The sequence below is a fragment of the Oryctolagus cuniculus genome, chromosome X (assembly GCF_964237555.1).
Source record: "Oryctolagus cuniculus chromosome X, mOryCun1.1, whole genome shotgun sequence".
Taxonomy (NCBI): Eukaryota; Metazoa; Chordata; class Mammalia; order Lagomorpha; family Leporidae; genus Oryctolagus; species Oryctolagus cuniculus.
In genome coordinates, this window is record NC_091453.1 from 33759872 (window position 1) to 33785823 (window position 25952).

Below are 25952 nucleotides of genomic sequence, written 5' to 3' on the forward strand. Positions count from 1 at the left end.
AGGCAAAATACCCGGATTTGGGGGCGGGACACCTGGCAACGGCATTCTAGGCGCATGAGCAGAGCTGACCTCCAGCCTGGGCCAGATGGGAGGGGCTGTGGTGGGCAGAATTGTGTGGCGCCCTCTGCGCCTGCGCCCCGGCACAAGGTGGGGCAGCGGGTGCCCGCACTGTAGGGTGCGCGCAGAGGTGGGGGGCAACGGCCAGCTGTCACACTAAGGGGCAGCGGCGGGATGGCAGCAACCTCCGGGTCCTCGGACTTGGCCGGCTCTGGAGCGCCCCCGCCTGGCGGGGGAGCCCAGGCGGCAGCGGCGGCGGAGGAGGAGGAGCGAGAGGTGGTACGGGTCCGAGTCAAGGTGAGGCTAGTGGCCGGTCGGACATCCCAGGGGAGGGGAAGATGGTGGTATCCTTAGGATGGAGAGAAGAATGATGGGGGGTGGGGAGGGAGGGCTTGAAGACCCGGAGCCTTAGAGAAATATCCTGTGGCCTGGGACTGATAATGGAATGATAGGGGCCTATGGAATAGAGGGGTGGGGCTTATGAGTAGAGGGGCGGGGCTGTAGAGTTGAGGGAGGGGCCGCAGTAGTTGAGGGGTGGGGCCCTGAGCCAGGAGGAATGTGCTGTTGCCCTCTGCAAGGAGAGCTCTGAAGTCAGTCAACACGTGTGTGTTTAGAGTGCACTTTTGTGCAGGTCTCCACCCTTGATGAGCTGGCATACTTGTGGGGAGGAACGAACAGCTGGATAAATGGGAGGCTTTGGAGCCTGGTGACTGCCATGAGGAAATAATGCAAAAGGTTGTGAGCTAAGAAGTTACCTTGGCCAAGGTTGTACAGGGAAATCTCCAGAGAAGGTATTGAAGGAGCAGAGGTCAGAACACAAAGGGGTCAGCCCTGTGCATATCAGGCGGGAAAAGTGTTGCAAGCACAGAGACCAGCAAGGGCAAAGGCTAAGAGGGGCAGGGGGACTGAGCTTGGCATGTTCTGTGGGTCCCCATGTCGCTGGGGTGCAGAGAGTGAGGAGAAAGGTAGGAGGTGAATTCAGGGCATAAGGGGAGGAACGTGGCGGAGGCCTTTGGTGTATACTCTGAGGAAGAAAGCTGTTGCAATAGTTCCAGCGAGCAGCAGGGATTGCTTGGACTCCTGTGGTGGCAATGGCAGTGGCAGTGGCCAGAAAAAGGTCAACAGATCCCTTCAGCATAACAGAGCTCCAAGGCAGGGGTTTGGGGATTCAGCAAAGAGCTGATGCCTGAGCTGTGAAGGTGGTACATGAAGCAAGTGGGAAGGATGTTCCAGACAGGAGGATCAGCACGCACCAAAGGCCTGGGGCTAGGATGTGTTCAAGGTAACTTCCAACAGTCTGGAACTACGTTAATGTAAATAGAAAAACTGGAGCAAGACCAGCCAGGGCCCTTGAGGCCCTCCTGCTGCGGACCTAGGGTTGCCATCAAAGAGATTTTTTTTTTTTTAAGATTTATTCATTTATTTGAAACTCAGAGTTACAGAGAGCAGGAGAGAGCGAGCTTCCATCTGCTAGTTCACTCCCCAGATGGCCGCAATGGCCAGGGCTGGGTCAGGCCAAAGTCAGGAATCAGCAGCTTCTTCCGGGTCTCTCACGTGGGTGGCAGGTGCCCAAGCCCTTGGGCCACTTTCCACTGCCTTTTCCCAGGCACATTAGCAGGGAGCTGACTTGGAAGTGGAGAGGTCAGGACTTGAACCAGCACGTGTATGGGATGCTGGTGGCACAGGCGGCGTCTTTACCCACTACACCACAACGCCAGCCCCCATGGAAGGGATTGAAGCAGGGCAGGGTTGTAATAGATGTGCTGGATTGGTTGCAGAGTGGAGGGCTGATTTAGTAGGGGCCAGACTGCATGTGAGGATTCTGACAAGCATAATTGGGGTGGGGGGATACCGAGAAGGATCAGACACCTGGACTATTGAAAGACCCCCCTCACTTGGACCCCTCGCTTCCCTCCTCCCCCTTCCCCCAGCCCCCGCAGTCTCTTTGCAGAGCAGCCAGAAAGATCCTGTTAAATCCTAAGTCGCGCCACATCCCTCCTCGCTCAGAAGCCTCCCAAAGCTGCCCCTCACTCAGAGCCAAAAGCCAAAGTCCTCACTACAGCCCAGACGGCCCGCCTCGATCTGGCCCCCCATGTCCTTGACCTTGCTTTCTACCGCTCTGCACCTGCCACACTCTTCAGCTTGCTGAACATGGCCCTGATGGTCTTGCCCTGTCTTCTCTCTCCAGAAACACGAGAATTTCCTGGCCCCTGAGTTCCGCTCTTTCGCTGTCGACCCCCAGATCACCTCGCTGGACGTGTTACAACACATCCTCATTCGGGCCTTTGACTTGAACGGGTAAGTAGGCGGATGCCAGAGACTGGCCCCAGCAGCGAGCGTCGGCTGGCTCACTGTTTGTTCGCGTTTTGTTTGTTTTGCTATTATAAATAACGCCACAGGGAACAGCCACGTGTGCGTATCTTAGCGTATCTGGGGAAGTCTAGGGTTAGGATAAACTCCTAGCAGGGCTGTTGCTAGATTAAATGGATAGTTCCAAAGTGCTTTCCGGGCATATCTTCCCAGTTGACAACTACACCAGCAGCATATAAAATGCCTATTTCTTTCTCCCCTCACAAACAGTGATTACCAGAAAACATTGTAAAATTTGCCAACCCAATAGGGGGAAAGTGTTGTCTCTTGGGAGCAAGTGTTATGGTTATATTTTGTTATGGTGGTGGTTTTAGAGGAATACAGGCCCATGGTAACCCATTGAAACAGGACAGAATTGATGAATGTTTAGGATGTTTCCATGGTTAAGATTATTGCATAACATACCTCTTTGCACAGTTGCACAAGTATATCTGAAAAGAATTCCCTACATGTTGTTTGACTTTTTGGCATAAACTTTTGTTGTAAAAAATAAAAGTCATACAGACTGCTTTTTTAAAAAAAGTTTTTATTTATTTGAGAGGTAGAGTTACAGACAGAGAGAGGGAGAAACAGAGCAAGAAAGTTCTTCCATCCACTGGTTCCAGCTGTAATGTCCAGACCTGAGCTGATCTGAAGCCAGGAGCCAGGAGCTTCTTCCAGGTCTCCCACGTGGGTGCAGGGACCCAAGCACTTGGGCCATCCTCCACTGCTTTCCCAGGTCAGAGCAGAGAGCTGGATTGGAAGAGGAGCAGCCAGGACACAAACTGGTGCCCACAGGGGATGCTGGAGCTGCAGGTGGAGGCTTAGCCTACTATGCCACAGCACCGGTCCCCAGATTACTTTTCTTAAAAAAAAAAAAATTTTTTTAATGGGAAGGAGGAGCTAATATGATGGCTAATTTTTATCGGGAAAAAGAAGTCTTATAGCACATTTTAATTAAGTTAGTGCAGGGACTCAGCCACCGGGTGAGGCACCAGCTTATAATGGGTTCCACGTTGTAAGTTAGGTCCATAGTTAGAGCACCACTGGGTCACCTTTGTGCAGCGAGAACCAGATGATAGCACCATTGTGCTTTCGCAGATGCAGCCCACTCTTTGCTTGTTGGTGATGGAAGGAACTAAATTACGGTCTTCCTTGGTGCCTAAAGCTGCCTTTGGGGGTAGCATATTGTAGCTTTATTTATTATTATTTTTTTTTTTACATCGTAAGAAGGCCCTGTGTCCTTCAACTACCTTATTACCGTTCCCAGGAGGGAGCAGCATTCCCCAGGTTCCGGTGTGCCCTCCAGACCTCAGCAGGTGTATATCTGTTTCTGTGTTGGTGTAGCATGGGAGGTGTAAACAGCGTGAGGTCCGACGGCCCACAGTCCCTGGCACAGCGCTCGGGACACAGTTGGACGTTGTTTCAGCACCTGCAATGTTATTCCTTTTGTTTTGCAAACTGACTCCCCCTCCCTTGAGGCTTCCAGGGCACTGGGGGCCCTGAGAGCTCCCTCATACCCTCTGTCCAGGAAGAAGAACTTTGGCATCAGCTACCTGGGCCGGGACCGGCTCGGACAGGAAGCTTACCTCTCCCTGCTGTCTGATTGGGACCTCAGCACAGCCTTCGCCACTGCCTCCAAACCTTACCTGCAGTTGAGGGTAGACATTCGGCCCTCCGAGGACAGTGAGTACCCCGTGCCCTGGGGCACAGCTCTGGAACCCACCTTTTCCCCTGTAGGATGACTCCATGCGCACGATAAACTTTTTTGTGGTGGGTAGGCAGCAAGGTGTCCTCAGTGTGCATGCTGGCACGGCCATGAATCTCAGTTTCTTCACCTGTAAAGTAGAGCTAATGGCATCTTAGGGCCACTGTGAGGTTTAATTAGGGAAATTCATATCAGATGCCCAGAACAGTGTGTGGCTACACAGCGAATGCTGGAAAAGTGGTAACTCTAATAATAATTAGTGTGCTATATTCTTCTTTTAAAAAAAATATGTATTTGTTTATTTGAAAAGCAGAGCTACAGAGAGGCAGAGGCAGAGAGAGAGAGAGAGAGAGAGACGTCTGCCATCTTCCACTGCTTTCCTAGGCCACAGCAGAGAGATGGCTCAAAAGTGGAACAGTCAGGACTTGAACCAGCACTGGCACTGCGAGCAGCAGCTTTACCTGCTATGGCACAGCGCCAGCCCCATGTGCTATATTTTTCTAGCATACAGACTAATAATACAGGTTATCACTATGTCATGCAATTTAACCATATAGCTGGAGTATTATGTATTTCAATGATATTATTATCGGAACAATGCTTATCAAAATGTAGGTGTTATTCATTCACTCATCCTGCACCCACATTCATTTGTGCTCTCGTTCACTCATTTATTTTTGCCCTTGATCTTGCAGCCACTTTTTCTCATATGTGTTCTCCCACTTTTACCTATTCTGGTTCCTGTGAGCATGCAGATAAATTGATTATGGACCACACATTCAATAATATTTTCTATTTTTTTTATTTTTTTTTATTTTTTTATTTTTTATTTTTTTTTTTATTTTTGACAGGCAGAGTGGACAGTGAGAGAGAGAGACAGAGAGAGAAAGGTCTTCCTTTGCCGTTGGTTCACCCTCCAATGGCCGCCGCTGCAGCCGGCGCACCGCGCTGATCCGATGGCAGGAGCCAGGATCCAGGTGCTTTTTCCTGGTCTCCCATGGGGTGCAGGGCCCAAGCACCTGGGCCATCCTCCACTGTACTCCCTGGCCATAGCAGAGAGCTGGCCTGGAAGAGGGGCAACCGGGACAGAATCCGGCGCCCCAACCGGGACTAGAACCCGGTGTGCCGGCGCCGCAAGGTGGAGGATTAGCCTATTGAGCCACGGCGCCGGCCAATATTTTCAATCGTATTTTATTGTTGTTAATTTTCCTAAGTGTGTGTCTTAGTCCTTTTGTGCTGCTATCAATCAAATACCCCAACTTGGGTAATATACAAAAACCAGAATGTTATTCCTTACAGGTCTCGAGGCTGGTAAGTCCAAGATCAAAGTGCCAACACATTGTGTGTCTGGTGAGGGCTCTCCTGCTACATCCTCACACGCCAGAGGGCACGAAGGGCAGCGAAAAGAGGATGAACACTTGAACACTGCTCAGAAGAGAGCAAAGCCACTCCTTCAAGCCCTGTTTATAAGGACCCTAATCCCAGTCATGAAGCTCTGCCTTTGTGACTTAACCACCTCCTCAAGGCCCTGCTTTTTAAGAATTTCCTTATTCATATGGCAGACTGACAGAGAGAGAGAGAGAGAGAAGAGGAGAGAGATCTTCCATCTGCTGGTTCACTCCTCAAATACCCACAGTAGCCAGGGCTGAGCCAGGCAAAAGCCAGAAGCCAGGTAATCCATCCAGGTCTCTGTGCCACATGGTGGCAGGAACGCAGACACTTGGGTCATCATTTGCTACCTGCCAGGCACATTGGCAGGAAGTTGGATCAGAAGCTGAATAGCTATGATTCAAACTGGCCCTCTGATACGAGATGAGGGCCTCTCCAGGACCTGCTTAAACCCCTGCATGACAACACCTTCCCCAAGGTTCTACTTCTTTTTTTTTTTAAGATTTATTTATTTGTTTGAGAGGCAGAGAAAGAGAGAGAGAGAGAGAGAGAGAGAGAGAGAGAGAGAGGTCTTCCATTCACTGGTTCACCCCCAGATGACAGCAACATGCAAAGCTACACCGACCCAAAGCCAGGAGCCAGGAGCTCAGGCCATCTTCCACTGCTTTCCCAGGCCATAGCGGAGAGCTGGATCAGAAGTGGAGCATGGGGCCAGTGTTGTGGTTCAGCGGGTTAAAGCCCTGGCCTGAAGCACCGACATCCCATATGGGCACCGATTCTAGTCCCAACTGCTCCTCTTCCATCCAGCTCTCTGCTATGGCCTGGGATAGCAGTAGAAGATGGCCCAAGTCCTTGGGTCCCTGCACCCATATGGGAGACCTGGAAGAAGCTCCTGGCTCCTGGCTTCAGATTGGCACAGCTCCAGCCGTTGTGGTCATCTGGGGAGTGAACCAGCAGATGGAAGACCTCTCTGTCTCTACCTCTCTCTGTAACACTGTCTTTTAAATAAATAAAATAAATCTTTAAAAAAAAAAAAAAAGAAGTGGAGCAGCTGGGACTCGAACTGATGCCCATATGGGATGCCGGCACTGCAGGCGGCAGCCTGACCTGCTACACCACAGGCGCCTGCCCCAAGGTCCTACTTCTTAAAACAGGTTGAGAATTCCTTATCTGAAATTCTTGGGACCAGAAATGTTGCAAATTTCAGAGTTTTTCAGATTTTGGAATATTTGCACAGACTCTACTAGTTGAGCATGCCTTACCCAAAATGCTCAAAATCCAAAATGCTTCAAATGTTGGGGCCAGCAATGTGGCATGGTGCGGTAAGCGTCGGCCTGCAGTGCTGCCATCCCATATGAGCCGGTTCAAGTCCTGGCCACTCCACTTCCATTCTGGCTCCCTGCTAATGCACCTGGAGAAGCTGCAGAAGATGATCCAAGTGTTCGGGCCCCTACACCATGTGGAAAAACTCAGATGAAGCTCCTGGCTCTCCTGGCTTCGGCCTGGCCCAGCCCTGGCCATGGCTGCCACTTGGGGAGTGAGCCAATGAATGGAAGATGTCTCTCTCTGCCTCTGCCTCTGCCTCTGCCTCTCTGTAACTCTGCCTTTCAAATAAATAAATAAATCTTTAAAAGAAAAAGAAAGCTCCAAATCCAAAACTTGTTGAGTGTCACATCAACACTCACTCAAAAAGTCTTAGATTTTGGAACATTCCTTGTTTCTGGTTTTGTTAGATTAAGGATGCTCGAGCTATACTATCACACCGGCTGAGTTTCAAGGAATGAATTTTGGAGGACATGTCGAAACCATAGCGGTGTGGCAACGTTATCCTGGTTGTTGAAGGAAAATGTCCTTGTCCTTGAGAAAAGCACAGTAAAGTATGAAAGGGTAAAATGGCGTGATGTTTGCAAACAATTTGATAAAAGGACTATCTTTATATACAGAGAAAGTGAGATGCGGCACATTTGGCAAAATCTGTTAATGGGGATCTAGATGAAGGATGTGTGGGGTGTTCAGTATATTCTTCTTTTAACTCTGTTGTAGGTTTGAAACTTTTTGTTTAAAATTTTATTTATTTATTTATTTATTTATTTGAAAGAGGGGCTGGCACTGTGGCGTAGCGGGTAAGGCCGCTGCCTGAAGTGCCAGCATCCCATATGGGGGCCAATTCAGGTCCCTACTGTTCCACTTCTGATCCAGCTCTCTGCTATGGCCTGGGAAAGCAGTGGAAGATGGCCCAAGTCCTTGGGCCCCTGCACCCATGTGGGAGACCTGGAAGAAGCTCCTGGCTCCTGGCTTCGGATCAGCACAGCTCCAGCCATCGTGGTCATCTGGGGAGTGAACCAGTGGATGGAAGACCTCTCTCTCTCTCTCTCTCTCTCTCTCTCTCTCTGGGTGTGTGGTGTGTGTATGTGTGCGTGTGTAACTCTGACTTTCAAATAAATAAATAAATCTTAAAAAAAGAAAGAGTTACACAGAGAGAAAAGGAGAGGCAGAGAGAGAGGTCTTCTATCCACTGGTTCACTCCCCAAGTGGCCACAGCAGCCAGAGGTGGCCCGATCCAAAGCCAGGAGCCAAGAGCTTCTTCTAGGTCTCCCACGTGGGTGCAGGGCCCAAGGACTTGGACCATCTCCTTTTTTTTTTTTTAAGATTTCTTTATTTATTTGAAAGTTAGAGTTACACAGAGAGAGAAGGAGAGACAGAGAGAGAGAGAGGTCTTCCATCCACTGGTTCACTCCCCAGATGGCTGCAACAGCCTAAGCTACTGATCTGAAGCCAGGAGCCAGGAGCTTCTTCTGGGTCTCCCACACAGGTGCAGGGGCCCAAGGAGCTGGGCCATCTTCTACTGCTTTCCCAGGCCATAGTAGAGAGCTGGATCAGAAGAAAAGCAGCTGGGACATAAACCGGCATCCATATGGGATGCCAGCACTGCAGGTGGCTGCTTTACCTGCTACACCACAGTGCCGGCCCCTGATATTTTTTAAAATAAAAAGTTACAGAGTAGAAGACATGGTTCCTGGCTCCAGGTGCCCACATGCCCATTTGAGATGAGTGAAGCCTTCCATTGGCATAGTAGTAACATATAAACAGCTATCATATATTGAAAACCAGGGACCATTTTGTGCATATAATATTCTGTTGAGTTATGAAAATAATGGCACAGGGTAGAGAATATTGTGTTCCCCGTCTCATAGATGAGAAAACCGAGGGTCAGAGGTGACAAGACCTATACAAGTAGCACAGACAGTAAGTGGAAGAGTAGAATTTGAAGCTGGGCAGTGACTGAATGGGCTCGAGAGTCCTTGTCCTTTACCATTGGATGATATTCTGGGCTTGGTAACATTGGCCACCTTGGAACAGAGAGACAAAGAGAGAAACATGAGTCAGCGGGAAAGACAGAGACAGGTAAGGAGACACACAGAAAAAGCTAGGTAGCCAGCGACACAGGGACCTCTGCCACTGAGTGGCCCTCTGAGAGGTCTTCCAGAAATTCATGGCAAATGTACATTCTGAACAGACTGTGCATGGATTTCAAAAATGTTTTGTCTCAAAATAAACTTACATTTTAATTCCATTTTCCATGAACTTTGCAAAGTCTACTCGAGTACTCTTAGGTCAGTCACTTAACTAATTCCCCAGGCCTCAGTCTTCTCATCTGTAAAATAGACATAGTAGCACTATTTCAGGAGAGGAATCAAATCTGGGGGTGAGTGTTTTGTTTCAGTGGGCTAAGGCCTCTGCTTGAGATGCATTTGGGGAATGAATTGGTGGATGGAAGACCTCTTCCCCTCCCCCAAATAAGTAAATGAATGTTTTAAAAAAATCAAATCCGCCTGGCTAATATACATGTGAAGAAAACCCCAACTGCAGGGCAGGTGTTGTAGTGCAGTGGATTAGGCCACTATTGGGGACATCAGCATCCCATATCAGAATGTCAGTTTGGGGCCGGCGCTGTGGCGTAGCGGGTAAGGCCACCGTCTGCGGTGCCGGCATCCCATATGGGCACCAGTTCGAGTCCTGGTTGCTCCACTTCCCATCCAGCTCCCTGCTAATGTACCTGGGAAAGCAGCAGAAGATGGCCCAAGTCCTTGGGCCCCTGCACCCATGTGGAAGACCCAGAAGAAGCTCCTGGCTCCTGGCTTCAGATTGGCACAGCTCTGGCCATTGTAGCCAATTGGGGAGTGAACCAGTGGATGGAAGACCGCCTCTCTCTCTCTCTCTGCCTCTCCTTCTCCCTCTGTGTAACTCTGACTTTCAAATTAAAAAAAAAAAAAAGAATATCAGTTTAAGTGCCACATACTCTACACTTCTGATCCAGCTTCCTGCTTATGTGCCTGGGAGGTAGTGGTCGATGGCCCAAGTATGTGGGTTTCATCCATCCAGGTTAGAGACCCAGATGGAGTTCCTGGCTCCTGGCTTTGGCCTTGCCCAGCCCTGTGAGCATATGGGGAGTGAACCAGCAGACAGAAAGTATTTGTTCTTGTTCATTTGAAAGGTGAATAAACAAAGACAAATAGCTCTTCCATCCATTGATTCATGCCCCAAATGCTCACAACAGCCAGGGCTGGGCCAGAAACTCAATCCGGGTCTCCCATGTGAGAGACAGGGAACTGAGTACTTGAGCCATCATCTGCTGCCTCCCTGAGTGCACAATAGCAGGAAGCTGGGTCAGAAGCCGAGCCAGTACTGAAACCCAGGCCCTCTGATAGGGAATGTGGGCATCCAAAGTGGCGTCTTTTTTTTTTTTTTTTAAGATTTATTTATTTATTTGAAAGACAGAGAGAGAGAGAGAGAGAGAGAGAGGTCTTCCATCCACTGGTTCACTCCCCAGATGGCCGCAAAGGCCAGAGCTGCGCCAATCCGAACCCAGAAGCCATGAACTTCTTCTGGGTCTCTCACATGGGTGCAGGGGCCCAAGGACTTGGGCCATCTTCTGCTGCTTTCCCAGGTACATTAGCAGGGAGCTAGATGGGAAGTGGAGCAGCCAGGACTTGAACCAGCGCCCACATGGGATGCCGGTTCTGCAGGCAGCGGCCTTACCTGCTACACCACAGCACCGGCCCCCAAAGTGGCATCTTAACGACTGCACCTAATGCCCACCCCTTCCCAGTTTATCACTTGTTTTATGGCTTTATTTATGGTTTGTTTTTTACCCTGTCAAAATTTAATTTTTTATGTACTCTCATACAAATATGTGTGTATTCCTTTAGGGTTTCTGAGTTTTTCCTCTTTGGAACATCTTCCGTATCCACAAGCTTTTACAAGCGTTCCGTTTGACTGGTCCGAGTGCAGTGGTGTTTACAAATATTCTCTTATATTTTCTTTAATATGCTTATAGCTTTCTTTTTATACACTCAGTCAGCATTGTGATAAGTAGACTTAGCTTCTAGGATCTTTTATAAATGTTTATTTATTTTCACCTACTTGAAAGCTTAAAAGGCAAAGAGAGAAAGAGGGAACCTTCTTTTTTTTAAGATTTATTTATTTATTTATTTATTTATTTGAAAGTCAGAGTTACACAGAGAGAGGAGAGGCAGAGAGAGACAGAGAGAGAGGTCTTCCATCCACTGGTTCACTCCCCAGTTGGCCACAACAGCTGGAGCTGCGCTGATCCGAAGCCAGGAGCCAGGAGCTTCTTCCAGGTCTCCCAGGCGGGTGCAGTGGCCCAAGGACTTGGGCCATTCTCTACTACTTTCCCAGGCCATAGCAGAGAGCTGGATCAGAAGTGGAGCATCCAGATCTTGAACCGGCATCCATATGGGATGCCAGCACTTCAGGCCAGGGCGTTAACCCGCTACAGCACAGTGCCAGCCCCAAGAGAATCTTCTGCCCACTGGTTCACTCCCCAAATGCCTGTAACATCCAGTTCTGGGCCAAGCCAAAGCCAGGAGTCTGAACTCCATTCGGGTCTCCCACGGGGGTAGCAAGGGTCCAAGTACTTGAGCCATCATCGGCTGCCTTCCAGGATGCATTAGCAGGGATCTGGGTCAGTGTGGCTGGCTGATATGGGATGCAGAAGTTCCAGGTGTGGCTTAACTGGCTATGCTATAACACCCACTCCTAATCGTTTTTTAAAGATTTATTTGTTTAATTGAAAGACAGAGTTACAGAGAGGCAGAGGCAGAGAAAGAAAGAGATCTTCCATCTGCTGGTTGACTCCCCAAATGGCCGCAATGACCAGAGCTATGCCGATCCAAAGCCAGGAGCCAGGAGCTTCTTCCAGGTCTCCTACATGGGTGCAGGGGCCCAAGCACTTGAGCCATCTTCCACTGCTTCCCCAGGCCACATCAGAGAGCTGGATTGGAAGTGGAGCAGCTGGGACTCAGACTGACGCCCTTATGGGATGCCGGCACTGCAGGTGGTGGCTTTACCTGCTATGCCACAGCAGCTGCCCCTCCCCCTAATTTGTTTTAGTTTTAATTTTTTCGTTTTATTTGAAAAAATAGAGAGTCAGAGAGCCAGGCAGAGAAAGAGTGGTACCTTTCACTCTCTGATTCACTTCCCAAGTGCCTACAACACCTAGGGCTGAGCCTGAGCCAGGCCGAAACCAAGAACCCAGAACCCTATCTGGGTCTCCCAAGGGGTAACAGGGACGCAGGTACCTGAGCCATCTTCTACTGCCTCCCAAAGTGGACATTTGCAGGAAGCTGGATAGGAAGCAGAATAGTCAAAGACTCAGGCACTCCAGGGGCCAGCGTTGTGGCACAGTGGGTTAAGCCACCACCTGTAACACCAGGATCCCGTACTGAAGCACTGCTTTGAGTCCCAGCTGCTCCACTTCCAATCCAGCTTCCTGCTAATGTGCTTGTGAAGCCAGGAGATGATGGCCCAAGTCCTTGGGCCCCTGCCACCCACACGGAAGAGTTCCAGGCTCCTGGCCCAGCCCCGACTGTTGTGGGCATTTGGGAAGTGAACCGGTAGATGAAAGATCTCTCTCTCCCTGTCTGTCCCTATTTCTCTGTCCCTGAACCTTCAAATAAATAAAATACATCCTAAAAAAGGCATTCCAGGGCTAGTGTTGTGGCATAGCAGCCACTGCCTGTGATGCTGGCATCGCATATGGGTGCCACTCCCATCTGCTCCACTTCCCACCCAGCTCCCTGCTAATGACCTGGGGAAAAGATCTGAAGATGGCCCAAGTGTTTGGGCCCCTGCTACCCACATGGGATATCTGGATGAAGCTCTTGACTCCTGGCTTTGGCCTGGCTCAGCTTCGGCTATTGCAGCCACCTGGGGAGTGAACCAGCAGATAGGAAATCAATCTCTCTCTCTCTCTCTCTCTCTCTCTCTCTCTCTCTCTAACTCTGACTTTCAAATAAATACATAAATCTTTTTTAAAAAACCAAGGCATTTCAATATGAGATGCAGGTGTCCCAAAGGAATGCCTTAACCATTGCACCAAACATCTGCCCCGAGACTTAGCTTAAAACAAAAACAAAAAACTCCTGGGTCAGTGTTGTGCCATAACCAGTTAAGCTGCTGCCTGCCGCACTGGCATCCCATATGGGTGCCAGCTCAAGTCCAGGCTACTCCACTACCAATCCAGCTCCCTATTAATGTGCCTGGGAAAGCAGTGAAGAATGGCTCAAGTTCTTGGGCCTCTGAACCCACATGGGAGATCCAGAAGAGGCTCCTGGCTTCGGATCGGCACGGCTCTGGTCATTGCAGCCATTTGGGAAGTGAACCAGTGGATGGAAGACCTCTCTCTCTCTCTCTCTCTCTCTTTCCCCCTACCTCCCTCTCTCCTTTCCTCCCTCTCTGTAACTCTGCCTTTCAAATAAATAAAAATAAATCTTTCAAAAAAGATAAAATAAAATTCCTAGTTGGGGCCAGCACTGTGGCACAGTGGATTACGCCACCAGCACCTGCAGTGCCAGCATCCCATATCAGAGTGCGAGTCCTAACTATTCCACTTCCCATTGAGCTTCCTCATTTGGGGAGTAGGCCCACAGATGAAGGATCTTTCTTTCTCTGCCTCTCTTTTTGTCACTCTACCTTTCAAATAAATAAAATATTCTTTTTCTTTCTAAAGATTTATTTTATTCATTTGAAAGATAGAGCCACAGAGAGAGGTAGAGAGGTAGAGAGAGAGGTCTTCCATCCACTGGGTCACTCCCCAGATGGCCATAATAGCTGGAGCTGAGCTGATCTGAAGCCAGGAGCCAGGAGCTTCTTCCCTGTCTCCCACGTGGGTGCAGAGGCCCAGGTGCATGGCCCGTCCTCCACTACTTTCCCAGGCTATTAGCAGGGAGCTGGATCAGAAGTGGAGCAGCCAGTACTTGAACTGGTGCCCATATGGGATGCCGGCACTGCAGGCTGGGACTTTAACTCTGCACCACGACACTGACCCCAAAATAGATCTTAAGAAAAAAAATTCCAAGTATTCAAGTCTGCCAGCATCATTTATTAAAGAGTCATCTTTTCTATACTGATTTGAAATGCCACTTTTGTCGTATACTGAGTTCCCACATACACACACATGTATTTTTAGGATTTCTGTTACTTTCCACTGACCAGCTCTGTGTGTGTGCTGCTGGGCTGGCACTATGTTATGTTTATGACAGTGGCTTTGTGGTCAGTTTTCAGAAGGCAAACCTTTGCCATCCTCCCACGGTTCTTTTTTCTTAAGCTATTCTCACATGTGAATTCTTCCGTATGAACCTTAAAATAATTTTTACCCAGTTCTAGGGGAAACCTCATCAGACATCTGGCTGGCATTGCCCTGAATTTATGTAGTCCTTTAGGGTCTGGGAAGGTTGATGACTATGATAAGCACTGTAGCACGGATCTCATGCATTATGTAATACTGCAAGCAGGGTCTGGGCCAGCAGCCCGTAATGAAATGCTTGGATTTTTTTTTTTTTCAGGAAATGTGTGCATATTCACACCGCGTGGGCTACAGAAAGACTATATATAGTCTCGTGTCAGTTCAGGTCAGGTTTTTCCACTGGATGAGTTTGTGCTTGTAGAAATTCTTTGCCTATTTTCATGGGTTTTTGTTTGTATCGTTTTTATTAGTATGTAAGGCCTACCTTTCCCTTTGAAATGCTTTTGGCCTTGAGTGGTGCTTTCTCTGACATTCACATTGCTGCTGTTGCCATTTCTTGGAGTTTGCCAGTTATGCCTTTATGTTTCTATCATTTTCACCCTTTCTTTGGCACCTCATCTTAAATATGTTTCTCATAAAAGCTGCATCTCTGCATTTATGCTTCTTTACATGATGGACAGTGAAATCGTGAGAACACTTCTTCTCCAGTCTCTCCTACCCTCCATAGCTCTTGACATGGACATTTGCAACACTTCTAATTATTCTTCCTAACTCCTAACTCCCTGACTCCTTTTTTTTTTTTTTTTTTTTTTTTTTTTTTTTTTGACAGGCAGAGTGGATAGTGAGAGAGAGAGACAGAGAGAAAGGTCTTCCTTTGCCGTTGGTTCACCCTCCAATGGCTGCTGCGGCTGGCGCGCTGTGGCCGGCGCACCGCGCTGATCCGATGGCAGGAGCCAGGTGCTTCTCCTGGTCTCCCATGGGGTGCAGGGCCCAAGCACTTGGGCCATCCTCCACTGCCTTCCCGGGCCACAGCACAGAGCTGGCCTGGAAGAGGGGCAACCGGGAAAGAATCCGGCGCCCCAACCAGGACTAGAACCTGGTGTGCTGGCGCCGCAAGGCGGAGGATTAGCCTAGTGAGCCGCGGTGCCGGCCATCCCTGACTCCTAACTTCTGAATCTTGCTTATACAGCTTCCATTTCCACCCCCCGCCCTTTAAATTCCAGATTATCATTGTATTTTCTTACTAACATTCTCAGTTGCTTATGTTCAGGAATTCTCAGGTAACCCATAATATTCCCAATCACATTTGCTGTATCATTTTATGTTTTACTGCACAGGCGCACGTTGCTTTGCCATGAAGTTATGTCCTGAGACATTCAGCATTAGGCGATTTCCTTATTGCATGAACATCAGAGCATGTACTACACGAACCTAGATGGGATAGCTAGTATACACCTAGGCTATATGGGGTGTGTGGGGGTGGGGTGGATACCTATTGCTCCTAGGGCCATGATGAGCAAAACAGCACAAGATTAAGTCAAGCATAAGAGAAATTGACACAATCCAGAGACCCAGTAAATGCTGCTGCCAGAAAAAGATGACATACTGTTCTACAGTAAATTTTGATTTTTAAAATATGTTTATTTAGGGGCCAGCACTGTGGCATAGCAGGTAAAGCTATCACCTGCAGTGCAGTCATCCCATATTGGTATTGGTTCGAGTCCTGGCTGCTCCACTTCTGATCCATCTCCCTGCTAATGTGCCTGAGAAAGCAGAGGAAGATGACCCAAGACCTTGGACCCCTGCACGCACATGGGAGACCTGGAAGAAGCTCTAGGCTCCTGGCTTTTGATCAGTGCAACTCCAGCTGTTGCAGCCATTTGGGGAGTGAACCAGCAGATGAAAGACCTTTGTCTTTCTCTGCCTCTGCCTGTCTGTAACTCTACCTTTCAAATAAATAAATAAATCTTATAAAAAACATATTTGTTTAACCACTTAACTTTTTTGAAAGGTAGAATGATAGAAAGACAGAGAAATCTTCTATCTGCTTTTCACTCCCCAAATGCCCAGAACAGCTGGGGCTGGACCAGGCCAAAGCCAGGAGCCAGGAACTCCATTCAGGTCTCCCATGTGGGTGGCAGGGGCTCAGTGCTTGAGCCATTACTTGCTGCCTTCCAGGGTGTACATTAACAGGAAGCTGGATTGGAAGCATAGGAAGAGCTGGAACTCATTCCTGTGCATTCTGATACAGGGTGTGGGTGTCCCAAGTGGTGGCTTAACCTGCAGTGCCACAGTGTCCACCCCTAAACTTTTTTTCTAGATTTTATTTATTTGAAAGACAAAGTTACAGGTGGGGGCGGGGAGAGAAAGAGAAAGATCCACTCATTCACTCCCCAGTGGCTGCAATGGCCGGGGCTGGGCCAGGCCAAAGCCAGGAGCCAGGAGCTTCCTCCAGGTCTCCCACATGGTTACAGGGGCCCATGGACTTGGGCCATCTTCCACTGCTTTCTCAGATGCATTAGCACAGAGCTGGATCAGAAGTAGAGCAGCCAGGACTAAAACTGGCACCCGTATAGGATGCCAGCATTGCAGGTGGAGTTTAATCTGCTGCACCATAGTGCCAGCTCCCCACCCCTAAACTTTTATTTTTAAATATGTACTTATTTATTTGAAAGGCAAAGTTACAGAAGTAAAGGTAGAGGTAGAGGTAGAGATGGGGGGGGTCTTCTATCCACTGGTTCACTCCCCAAATGGCCACAATGGCCAGGGCTGGGCTGATCTGAAGCCAGGAGCTTCTTCTGGGTCTCCCATGCAGGTGCAGGGGCCCAAGGACTTGGGCCATCTTCCACTGCTTTCCCAGGCCATAGCAGAGAGCTGGATCAGAATTGGAGCATCTGGGACTCCAACTGGCACTCATATGGGATGCTGGCACTGCAGGCAGCGGCTTTACCTGCTATGCCACAGCACCAGCCCTGTCCCTAAACTTTCTATAAGAGGAAGGAATATACTCTAAAGTAATGGTAAAAAGTATAGTATAATCAATACACACACCAATAATGTAGTTGCTTACTATCATGAGCATGTATTCTGCACTGTACAGAACTGTGGATGCTGGACATTTATATAACTGTAGGGGCTCAGTAAGTGTGTTCACACCAGCATCATGCAAACATGTGAGCAGCGTGTTGCACTACATTATGCTGGCTAAGATGTCACTAGGCAATAGGAATGATTCCGCTTCATTATCATCTTGTGGGACCATCGTAGGTAGTATCGGCAGTCCATCATGGACCCAGACAGCGCTGTGCGGCACGCAGCTGCTAACTCACGGCCCACTATCATTTTACCCTCTCCCTTGCCTGCCCGGCTCTGGAGCCCCTGGATTCATTCAGTAGCCATTTGCTCAGAGAGCACCTCTGTTCTCCTCCACTAGGGTACGTGAGTTGAATACATTCTGATGGCCCCAACCATCTTTTCTTTGGTCAGATTTGTGCCCTCTTGGCTGGGTATGGGGCCCTTGGATCTTAGGCCTGGCTTCTCAGTGCCACAAAGCCACCATCTTCTCGTGCCCAGAGCTGTGGAGCACAAGTCCATTGCCAGTCCGGCCTTCCTGTTGTTAGCAGTCTGTCCTTTGTCCTTAGAAGCTAGCAAGAATATTTTTTTCATTCCTAGAATTTGGGTATTTTGACTCAGCACCTGAGTAGGGGTGGGGGAAGCCCGTTGTACACGTTGTTTGTTCATTAATCCCATCTAAGACTTGATGAGCTGTTTTGTCTCAGGGAAATTTTCCTTCATAACTGTTTCCTGTTTAATCCTACCATCAATATCTCCATTGGATCCCTTTTCTCCTCTTGCATTTCCTAACGCTGCACATTAGGTCACCTGGACATGGCCTCCAGCTCTTTTTTTCTTTTTTTTTTAAAGATTTATTTATTTATTTGAAAGTCAGAGTTACACAAAGAGAGAGAGAGAGGTCTTCCATCCACTGGTTCACTCCCCAGTTGGCTGCAGTGGTCAGAGCTGCAGCAATCCGAAGCCAGGAGCTTCTTCCAGGTACCCCATGCAGGTGCAGGGGCCCAAGGACTTGGACCATCTTTTACTGCTTTCTCAGGTCATAGCAGAGAGCTGGATTGGAAGTGGAGCAGCCAGGTCTCGAACCAGCGCCCATTTGGGATGCTGGCACTGCAGGCAGTGGTTTTACCTGCTATGCCATAGCACCAGCCCCTCCAGCTCTTTCTACCTTTTCACCCAAATCATTAAGCCCTAGCTCTGTGTCTTTTTTTCTTTTTTAATTTCCCTCTTTTTTAAAAAAATATTTATTTGTTTATTTGGAAAGCAGAGTTGCAGAGAGAGAGAGAGAGAGATATCTTCCATCCACTGGTTCATCCCCAAATGGCCACAATAGCTAGGGCTGGACCAGGCTGAAGCCAGGAGCCAGGAGCTTCTTCCAGGTCTCCACTTGGGTGCAGGGGCCCAAGCACTTGGGCCATCACCCACTGTTTTCTCAGGTGCATTAGCACAGAGCTGGATCAGAAGTGGAGCAGCCAGGATTCGAACCAGCGCCCATATGAGTTACCAGCACCTGCTTTATTGTACCAGCCCCAGTCTTGAAGTGGTTCTTCTATTTGATCCTCCAAACCATAGTTTGATTTTCTTTTTTCTTTTCTTTTTGCAGAGTTTTTTTTTAAAGGATTAATTTATTTATTTGAAAGGCAGAGTTACAGAGCCAGAGAGGGAGAAACAGAGAGAGAGATTTTCCACCAGTTGGTTCATTCCCCAAATGGCCACAATGACCAGGTCTGGGCCAGGCTGAAGTCAGGAGCCAGGAACTTCTTCCAAGTCTCCCACATGGGTGACAGGAGCTCAAGTATTTAGGCCATCATCTGTTGCCTTCCCAGGCACATTAGCAAGGTGCTGGATTAGAAATGGAGCTGCCGGGACTCAAACTGGCACCCACATGAGATGCCAGCATCACATACCGTGGTTTAACCTGCTGCTCTACAATGCCAGCCCCTAGCTTGATTTTCAAGTCATATGACCTTCTTTGTGTCACCTATTAAGTGTTTTAGAAAGAACACTTAAGTAGCTGTTGGGAGAGTGGAACGGAACCAAGAGGAAGCAGGGACCCATTAGGAGGCAGTTGCAGGTGAGAGAGGTGGTGGCTCACATGGGTGGAGATGAAAGAAGAAGTCACTTTTGCACACAGGCACCACAGGGCGTGGTGGTGGCTGACTCCAGGGAATTGGAGGATGGCAGGGACAAGGCTGTCTCCTGGGTTTCAGGCTTAAGCAGCTGAGCAGGTAAGGATGCTGTTCACTGTGATGAGGAACAAAGAAGGAGGCCATGTCTGGGGCGGGTCTCGAGCTCTGCTTTTGGACACTTTATGGTTTGCAGTGCCCCTGTGAGACATCCAGGGTGCATCAGTCCATCCGTACATGACCAAGGGTTTGCTTACCCTTCAGCAATGTGGGAGCAAGTATAGCGGACTCCATGGCAGAACTACTTAGGCATAGCATTTCTTTAAAAGATTTAATCATTTTTATTTGAGAGGCAGAGTTACAGAGAGAGAGAGAGAGAAAGAGAGAGAGAGAGAGAGGAGAGACAAAGGGAAGAAATCCTCCATCCGCTGGTTCACTCCCCAAATGGCCATGCTGGGCCCATCCAAAGCCAGGAGCTAGGAGCTTTGTCCAGGTTTCCCACATGGATGGCAGGGGCCCAAGCACCTGGGCCATTCTCAGCTGCTCTCCCAGATGCATCAGCAGGGAGCCGGATCAGAAGTGGGGCAACCAGGACTCGAACCAGCCCCCACATGGGATGCTGGCACTGCAGGTGGCGGCCCAACCAGCTATGCCCCAGTGCCAGCCCTAGGCATAGCATTCGCCTGCCGGTGACAGTGGCTTACCAGTAGAAACTGAGTAATTTCGTATGATAGAGTTTGCAAGTTGACCCCTGGATGGTCCTCCTCTGGTGGCATCAAGGCTGACATTTCTCCAACTTACCCGTAGGTGGCCACCGCTGCTTAAGTCACCGGGTCACATCTGAGGTGGAAAGGATGGTGGGGGAAGAGATAAGGAACCAATTTCTGCTCCTGTTTCCAGGACAACAGGAGCAAGTCAAGCATGGCACGGTTTTGTTTGTCTCATGTACACAGCATTCCTATTCCATAGCTACTTTTTTTTTTAAAGATTTATTTATTTTCTTGAAAGACACAGAGAGAGAAGGAAACACAGAGAGAGAGAGAGAGAGAAAGACAGAGAGAGAGGTCTTCCATCCGCTGGTTCATTCCCCAGTTGGCCGCAACGGCCAGAGCTGTGCCAATCCGAAGCCAGGAGCTTCTTCCCAGTCTCCCACATGGGTGCAGGGGCCCAAGGACTTGGGCCATCCTCTACTGCTTTCCCAGGCCACAGCAGAGAGCTGGATTGGAAGCGGAGCAGCCAGGTCTCAAACCGGTGCCCTATGGGATGCTGGCACTGCAGGCAGTGGCCTTACCCGCTACGCCACAGTGCCGGCCCCAATACTTTTTTCTAAAATACACCTGGGCTTTGTAAGGTAAATGAGGTTCTGACCCAGCCCCACCACTTTGTGGCTGTATAATATTGGTACTTACTAATTACTCCAAGCCTTTTTAGCATCATTTGAAACACCAGAGTGCTAATGGTTAGTCTGCTGTTTGTAAGAGGACAACCAGTGTGCATATGATATTAGGAGTTTGGGCTGTCTAGCTTTGGGCCTGGGCTTTGAATTTTGGTTCTGTTTTTGTTTTGTTTTCTAAGACTCATTCAGGGGCCAGCACTGTGGTGTAGCAGGTTAAGTTGCCACCTGCAATATCAGCATCCCATATGGGTGCAGATTCGTGTCCTGCCTGCTCCAATTCTGATCCAGCTCCTTGCTAATGCACCTGGGAAAGTAACAGAAGATGGCCCAAGTGTCTGGGCCCCTGCACTCATGTGGGAGACTCAGAAGAAGCTCCTGGCTCCTGGTTCCAGCCTGCCCAGCCCCGGCCATTGTGGCCATTTAGGGAGTAAACCAATGGATTGAAGATCTCTCTCTCTCTCTCTCTCTCTCTCTCTCTCTCTCTCTTTCTCTCTCTCTGTAACTCTGCCTAATTTATTTGAAAGGCAGAGTGACAGAGAGAAAGAGGGAAAGACAAGCAGAAAAAGCATGATCTTCCATCCAGTGGTTCACTCCCCACATGCCTGCACATAGCCAGGATTGGGCCAGGCCAAAGGCAGGAGCCAGGAACCCCATCCAGGTTTCCCATGAGGGTGGCAGGGGCCCAAGCACTCAGGCCATCATCTGCTATCTTCCCAGGCATATTAGCAGGGAGCTGGATTGGAGGCAGAGGAGCTGGAACCCCAACCAGCACTCAAGTATGAGATGTGGTCACCCCAAGAGTCGGCTTAACTTGCTGCACCACAATGTCCACCCCAAAATTTCAGTTTATTCATTCACTAGCTGTGGGCCTTGAGCAGGTATCTTATCCTGACTGTGCCTATTTCCTCACAGAAAAAAACAGTGATAGAATTGATGTGAATCCTAAATGAGTCAATCTTTGCAAAGGGCTCAGAACAGTTCCTGCCACTTAGCACCATGGGAGTGTTAGCTGGTGTTATTATTTCTTAACTTAATGTTAAGCCCACATCTCAGTGCCTGGCACATAGTAAATGCTCAATTAAGCGTTCCTTAAAAATGTATTTATTTTCATATTAATTGAAAGAAAGAGACCTTCCTTCTGCTGGAACACTCCCCAGATGCCCCCAATAGCCAAGGCCGGGCCAGGCTGAAACCAGGAGCCCAGAGCTATATCTGGTTCACCCACGTAGCTGACAGGGGAACCCAAGTACTTGAGCCATCACCTTATGACCCCTAAGGTGTGAATTAACAGGAAGCTAAATCAGACAACGTAACCAGGACTCAAATCAGACAGATTTGGATGCAGGCATCCCAAGTGGCCTCTCTTAACCACTGCACCAAATGCCTGCCCCAGGCATTACTTTATATCATTGAAATATTAGAGGCTGCCCAGCCATTTTGTTTGTGAGACACGTAGCACAAAAGAATTGCTCATGGTTTGATTTTGTTGCATGCTTTGGATGATGTGGGAAAGAGGGAATGGGAGTGGTGCGTTGCCCTGCAGTGGCCTGGCTTCAGTCGAAGGAGAGGAACCAGGCCTTGAGGTCAGGGTCTCAGCCCTGCTCTCATAGTGCTCCCCTGTGTGTGGCTAGGCCCGTTGCTGGAAGACTGGGACATAATCAGCCCCAAGGATGTCATTGGCTCCGATGTGCTGCTGGCTGAGAAACGGTCATCGCTGACGACAGCTGCCCTGCCCTTTACCCAGTCCATCCTGTCTCAGGTGCTCGCGGGGACCCTGGGAGCCCAGCTGGGGCTGGAGGGCGGGGCCTCCCCAGCACCCCTGATTCTAAGCACGTACCTTGCTTGGCATGCGCCCCTCGCCTGTCCAGCTCACCAGCGGCCTCCTCCCCTGCTTCCTTCACAGGTGGGCCGCACCTTGTCTAAGGTCCAGCAGGTGCTGAGCTGGTCGTATGGGGAAGATGCCAAGCCCTTCAAGCCGCCTCTGAGTGATGCCGAGTTTCACACGTACCTCAATCACGAGGGCCAGCTCTCCCGCCCCGAGGAGTTGCGCCTGCGCATCTACCACGGTGGTGTGGAGCCCTCATTACGGAAGGTGAGCTTCCTCAGTCACCCACTGGCCCCTCGAGGCTTGTACTTGTCAACAGCGCACCAGACACTTTTGTGGCCAGGGTGGAGGCCCTCCAGGGCAGCAAGCCGCTTCCTGTTGTGGTGGAGGTGGGAAGAACACAGGCCCCCGTGCTGGCGGTGGGGGTGGGGGTGAGGTGGGGGGCGGGGAAGGAGCAGGCAGGTAGGCAGCTTCGGCCTCATCCCTTTCCTCCTGGGCCAGGTGGTATGGCGGTACCTGCTGAACGTGTACCCAGACGGACTGACAGGCCGGGAGCGGATGGACTACATGAAACGCAAGAGCCGAGAGTATGAGCAGCTCAAGAGTGAGTGGGCGCAGCGAGCGAGCCCGGAGGACCTGGAATTCATCCGGAGCACGGTGCTCAAGGACGTGCTGCGCACCGACCGGGCCCACCCCTACTACGCAGGGCCCGAAGACGGCCCGCACTTGCGGGCGCTGCACGACCTGCTCACCACCTATGCTGTCACCCACCCCCAGGTCTCCTACTGCCAGGGCATGAGCGACCTCGCCTCGCCCATCCTCGCCGTCATGGACCACGAGGGACACGCCTTCGTCTGCTTTTGTGGCATCATGAAGCGCCTGGCCGCCAACTTCCACCCCGACGGCCGCGCCATGGCCACCAAGTTTGCCCACCTCAAGCTGCTGCTGCGACACGCTGACCCCGACTTTTACCAGTACCTGCAAGAAGCAGGCGCCGACGACCTCTTCTTCTGCTACCGCTGGCTGCTGCTCGAACTCAAGCGCGAGTTTGCCTTCGACGATGCCCTGCGCATGCTTGAGGTCACCTGGAGTTCGCTGCCGCCCGATCCTCCTGAACACGAGGTGGAGCTCATCGGCCCCCCCAGCCAAGCGGCAGACCCTGGCTTTGGTGGCCACAGGGGGCGGCCTGTGCGGCAGAGGCACATGCTGAGGCCCGCAGGCGGAGGAGGCGGGGCCTTCGAAGATGCTGTCAACCGCTTGGCCAGCACCAGCCAGGGCCCTGGTGGCAGAAGTGGTGGCGGCGGGGGCCGTCTGCTGAGACAAGCCAGCCTGGACGGCCTCCAGCAACTCAGGGACAATATGGGCGCCCAGAGGGACCCTCTGGTCCAGCTTTCCCCGCCAGCTGCCCTCATCAGCTCCAAATCCCTCTCTGAGCCCTTGCTGAACTCCCCGGACCCACTGCTCTCCTCCTCTTCCCACCCCGATTCCCCATCTTCCTCGTCTCCCCCCTCCACCCAGGAGGCCTCTCCCACCGGCGACTTGGCAATGGGGTCCCCTTTCATGCCAGAGGTAGGCTCCCCACAAGACACTGGGAAGCCCCTGCCGCCACCGCCGCCGCCACCACCAGGGGGCCTGCCGCCGCCCCAGGAGTTCGGCCGAGGGAACCCCTTCATGCTCTTCCTCTGCCTGGCCATCCTGCTGGAACACCGTGACCACATCATGCGCAACGGGCTGGATTACAACGAGCTGGCCATGCACTTTGACCGCCTTGTGCGGAAACACCACTTGGGGCGCGTGCTGCGCCGGGCCAAGGCGCTTTTTGCTGATTACCTGCAGTCAGAGGTGTGGGACTCAGAGGAGGGGGCCGAGGCCACAGCTCCATCTTGACCAGGCCCCCTGAAGCCCTCCCATTAACCCTGCCAGGTCATTCTTTGCCCTGAGGGCCTTCACATGAGACCCCACCCACCCCACCCCACCACCACCCTGCCTGCCAGTCCTTGACCTGTTGGAGAGCTAGGCCCTCTCTGCCCAGGTCTGAGTGTACTGGGCTCTGCTCCAGCACCGCCCCCCACCCCTACCCCTCCCCGAGGCCACAGCCTCTTCTTTCTGTTTCTGTGGTTTCCTTTTTAACTACACTTTGCACACAGGAAGCTCACTGTAGTCTGTGTATTTCTCTGGCTTGTCCCTGAGTTCCACAGGAAGTGGAGGCCGCAGGCACTCTTTAGCTGGTGGAACCAAGATCCTTCCCTTGGCACAGCATAGGTCCTGCTTCCCCAGTGGCAGGGAAGGCAGGTGCTGATCGGTTCTCGAAGTTGAGCTCCGACCCCGAGACTGCTTGAGGAGAGCCTGTGTCTGCCCTCTGGCTCATCAGTCCACGTGTGAGGGGCCGTATCATGAATGCCTGTTTTCAGGAGAGACACCCCACACACACACACCAGAGGAGACGACAGTTCCTGGCTCACAAAAGGGTGTAATGTATTACAGAGACTGAGAAGTCTTGGGCTACTTTGAGAGGAACATTGCGTGAGCCACCCCTGGCGATGCACCTGTCACCTTGTCTAGCACTAATGCTGGCAGCCCGGGTCGCTGGCTTGGGAGCCTGGCTGAGGGACTGTAGCCTTGCCATGTGTTGCGCCCTTAACTGGGTTTCCAGCTTCACAGCCCCTGGTGTAACCATTTCAGCCACTACTGTTTACATGGGCATTCATTTGCTTTCTCCATCCCACTGATAATGGAGAAATGCATCAAGCATTGGCAAAACTCGGGCCCTAAAAGTAGCTGCCTACTTGTTGGGAAGAGAATGAGGGCCGGCGCCGTGGCCTAATAGGCTAATCCTCCACCTGCGGCGCCGGCACACCGGGTTCTAGTCCCGGTCGGGGCGCCGGATTCTGTCCCGGTTGCCCCTCTTCCAGGCCAGCTCTCTGCTGTGGCCCGGGAGGGCAGTGGAGGATGGCCCAAGTGCTTGGGCCCTGCACCCCATGGGAGACCAGGAGAAGCACCTGGCTCCTGCCTTCGGATCAGCGCGATGTGCTGGCCGCAGCACACCGGCCGCGGCAGCCATTGGAGGGTGAACCAACAGCAAAAGAAGACCTTTCTCTCTGTCTCTCTCTCTCACTGTCCACTCTGCCTGTCAAAAAAAAAAAAAAAAAAAAAGAAGAAGAAGAAGAGAATGAGCAACTGCCCAGCCAGCAGCTGTTGCATTCAGCAATGCTGCCAGAGTGGAAGGGGGCATTGGGGCAGCCATCCTCCTGTTTGTCTCCCCCCTCCACCAGGAATGCCATAGAAAGCTGGGGATGACCCGACAAAGGTTCCCACCACCCTAGTGCTGAAGGGGAAGTGGACCGTTCCCTAGAGGAGGGCTCAATTACTTGAAGAACAGGAGAGCATTGCTGTAGACAGGGCGTCTGGCCCCCTGAGGATCAGCGATCTTCCTGTTGTCAGAACCAGCTGGCCCCCGCGGGGTTCGGGGCTGTGGTTCGTGA

General features: G+C 50.8%; 1 protein-coding gene across 1 annotated transcript; it reads left to right on the top strand.

The window, feature by feature from the left end:
- Window positions 1–82: 82 nt before the first annotated feature.
- Window positions 83–24617, top strand: TBC1D25 (TBC1 domain family member 25). The gene is made up of 6 exons (XM_008272577.4): window positions 83–354; window positions 2246–2355; window positions 3938–4092; window positions 22277–22404; window positions 22549–22737; window positions 22972–24617. Exons 1-6 carry the CDS (start codon window positions 232–234, stop codon window positions 24355–24357), a joined length of 2091 nt encoding a protein of 696 aa, XP_008270799.3. The 5' UTR covers window positions 83–231; the 3' UTR covers window positions 24358–24617.
- Window positions 24618–25952: the final 1335 nt, after the last annotated feature.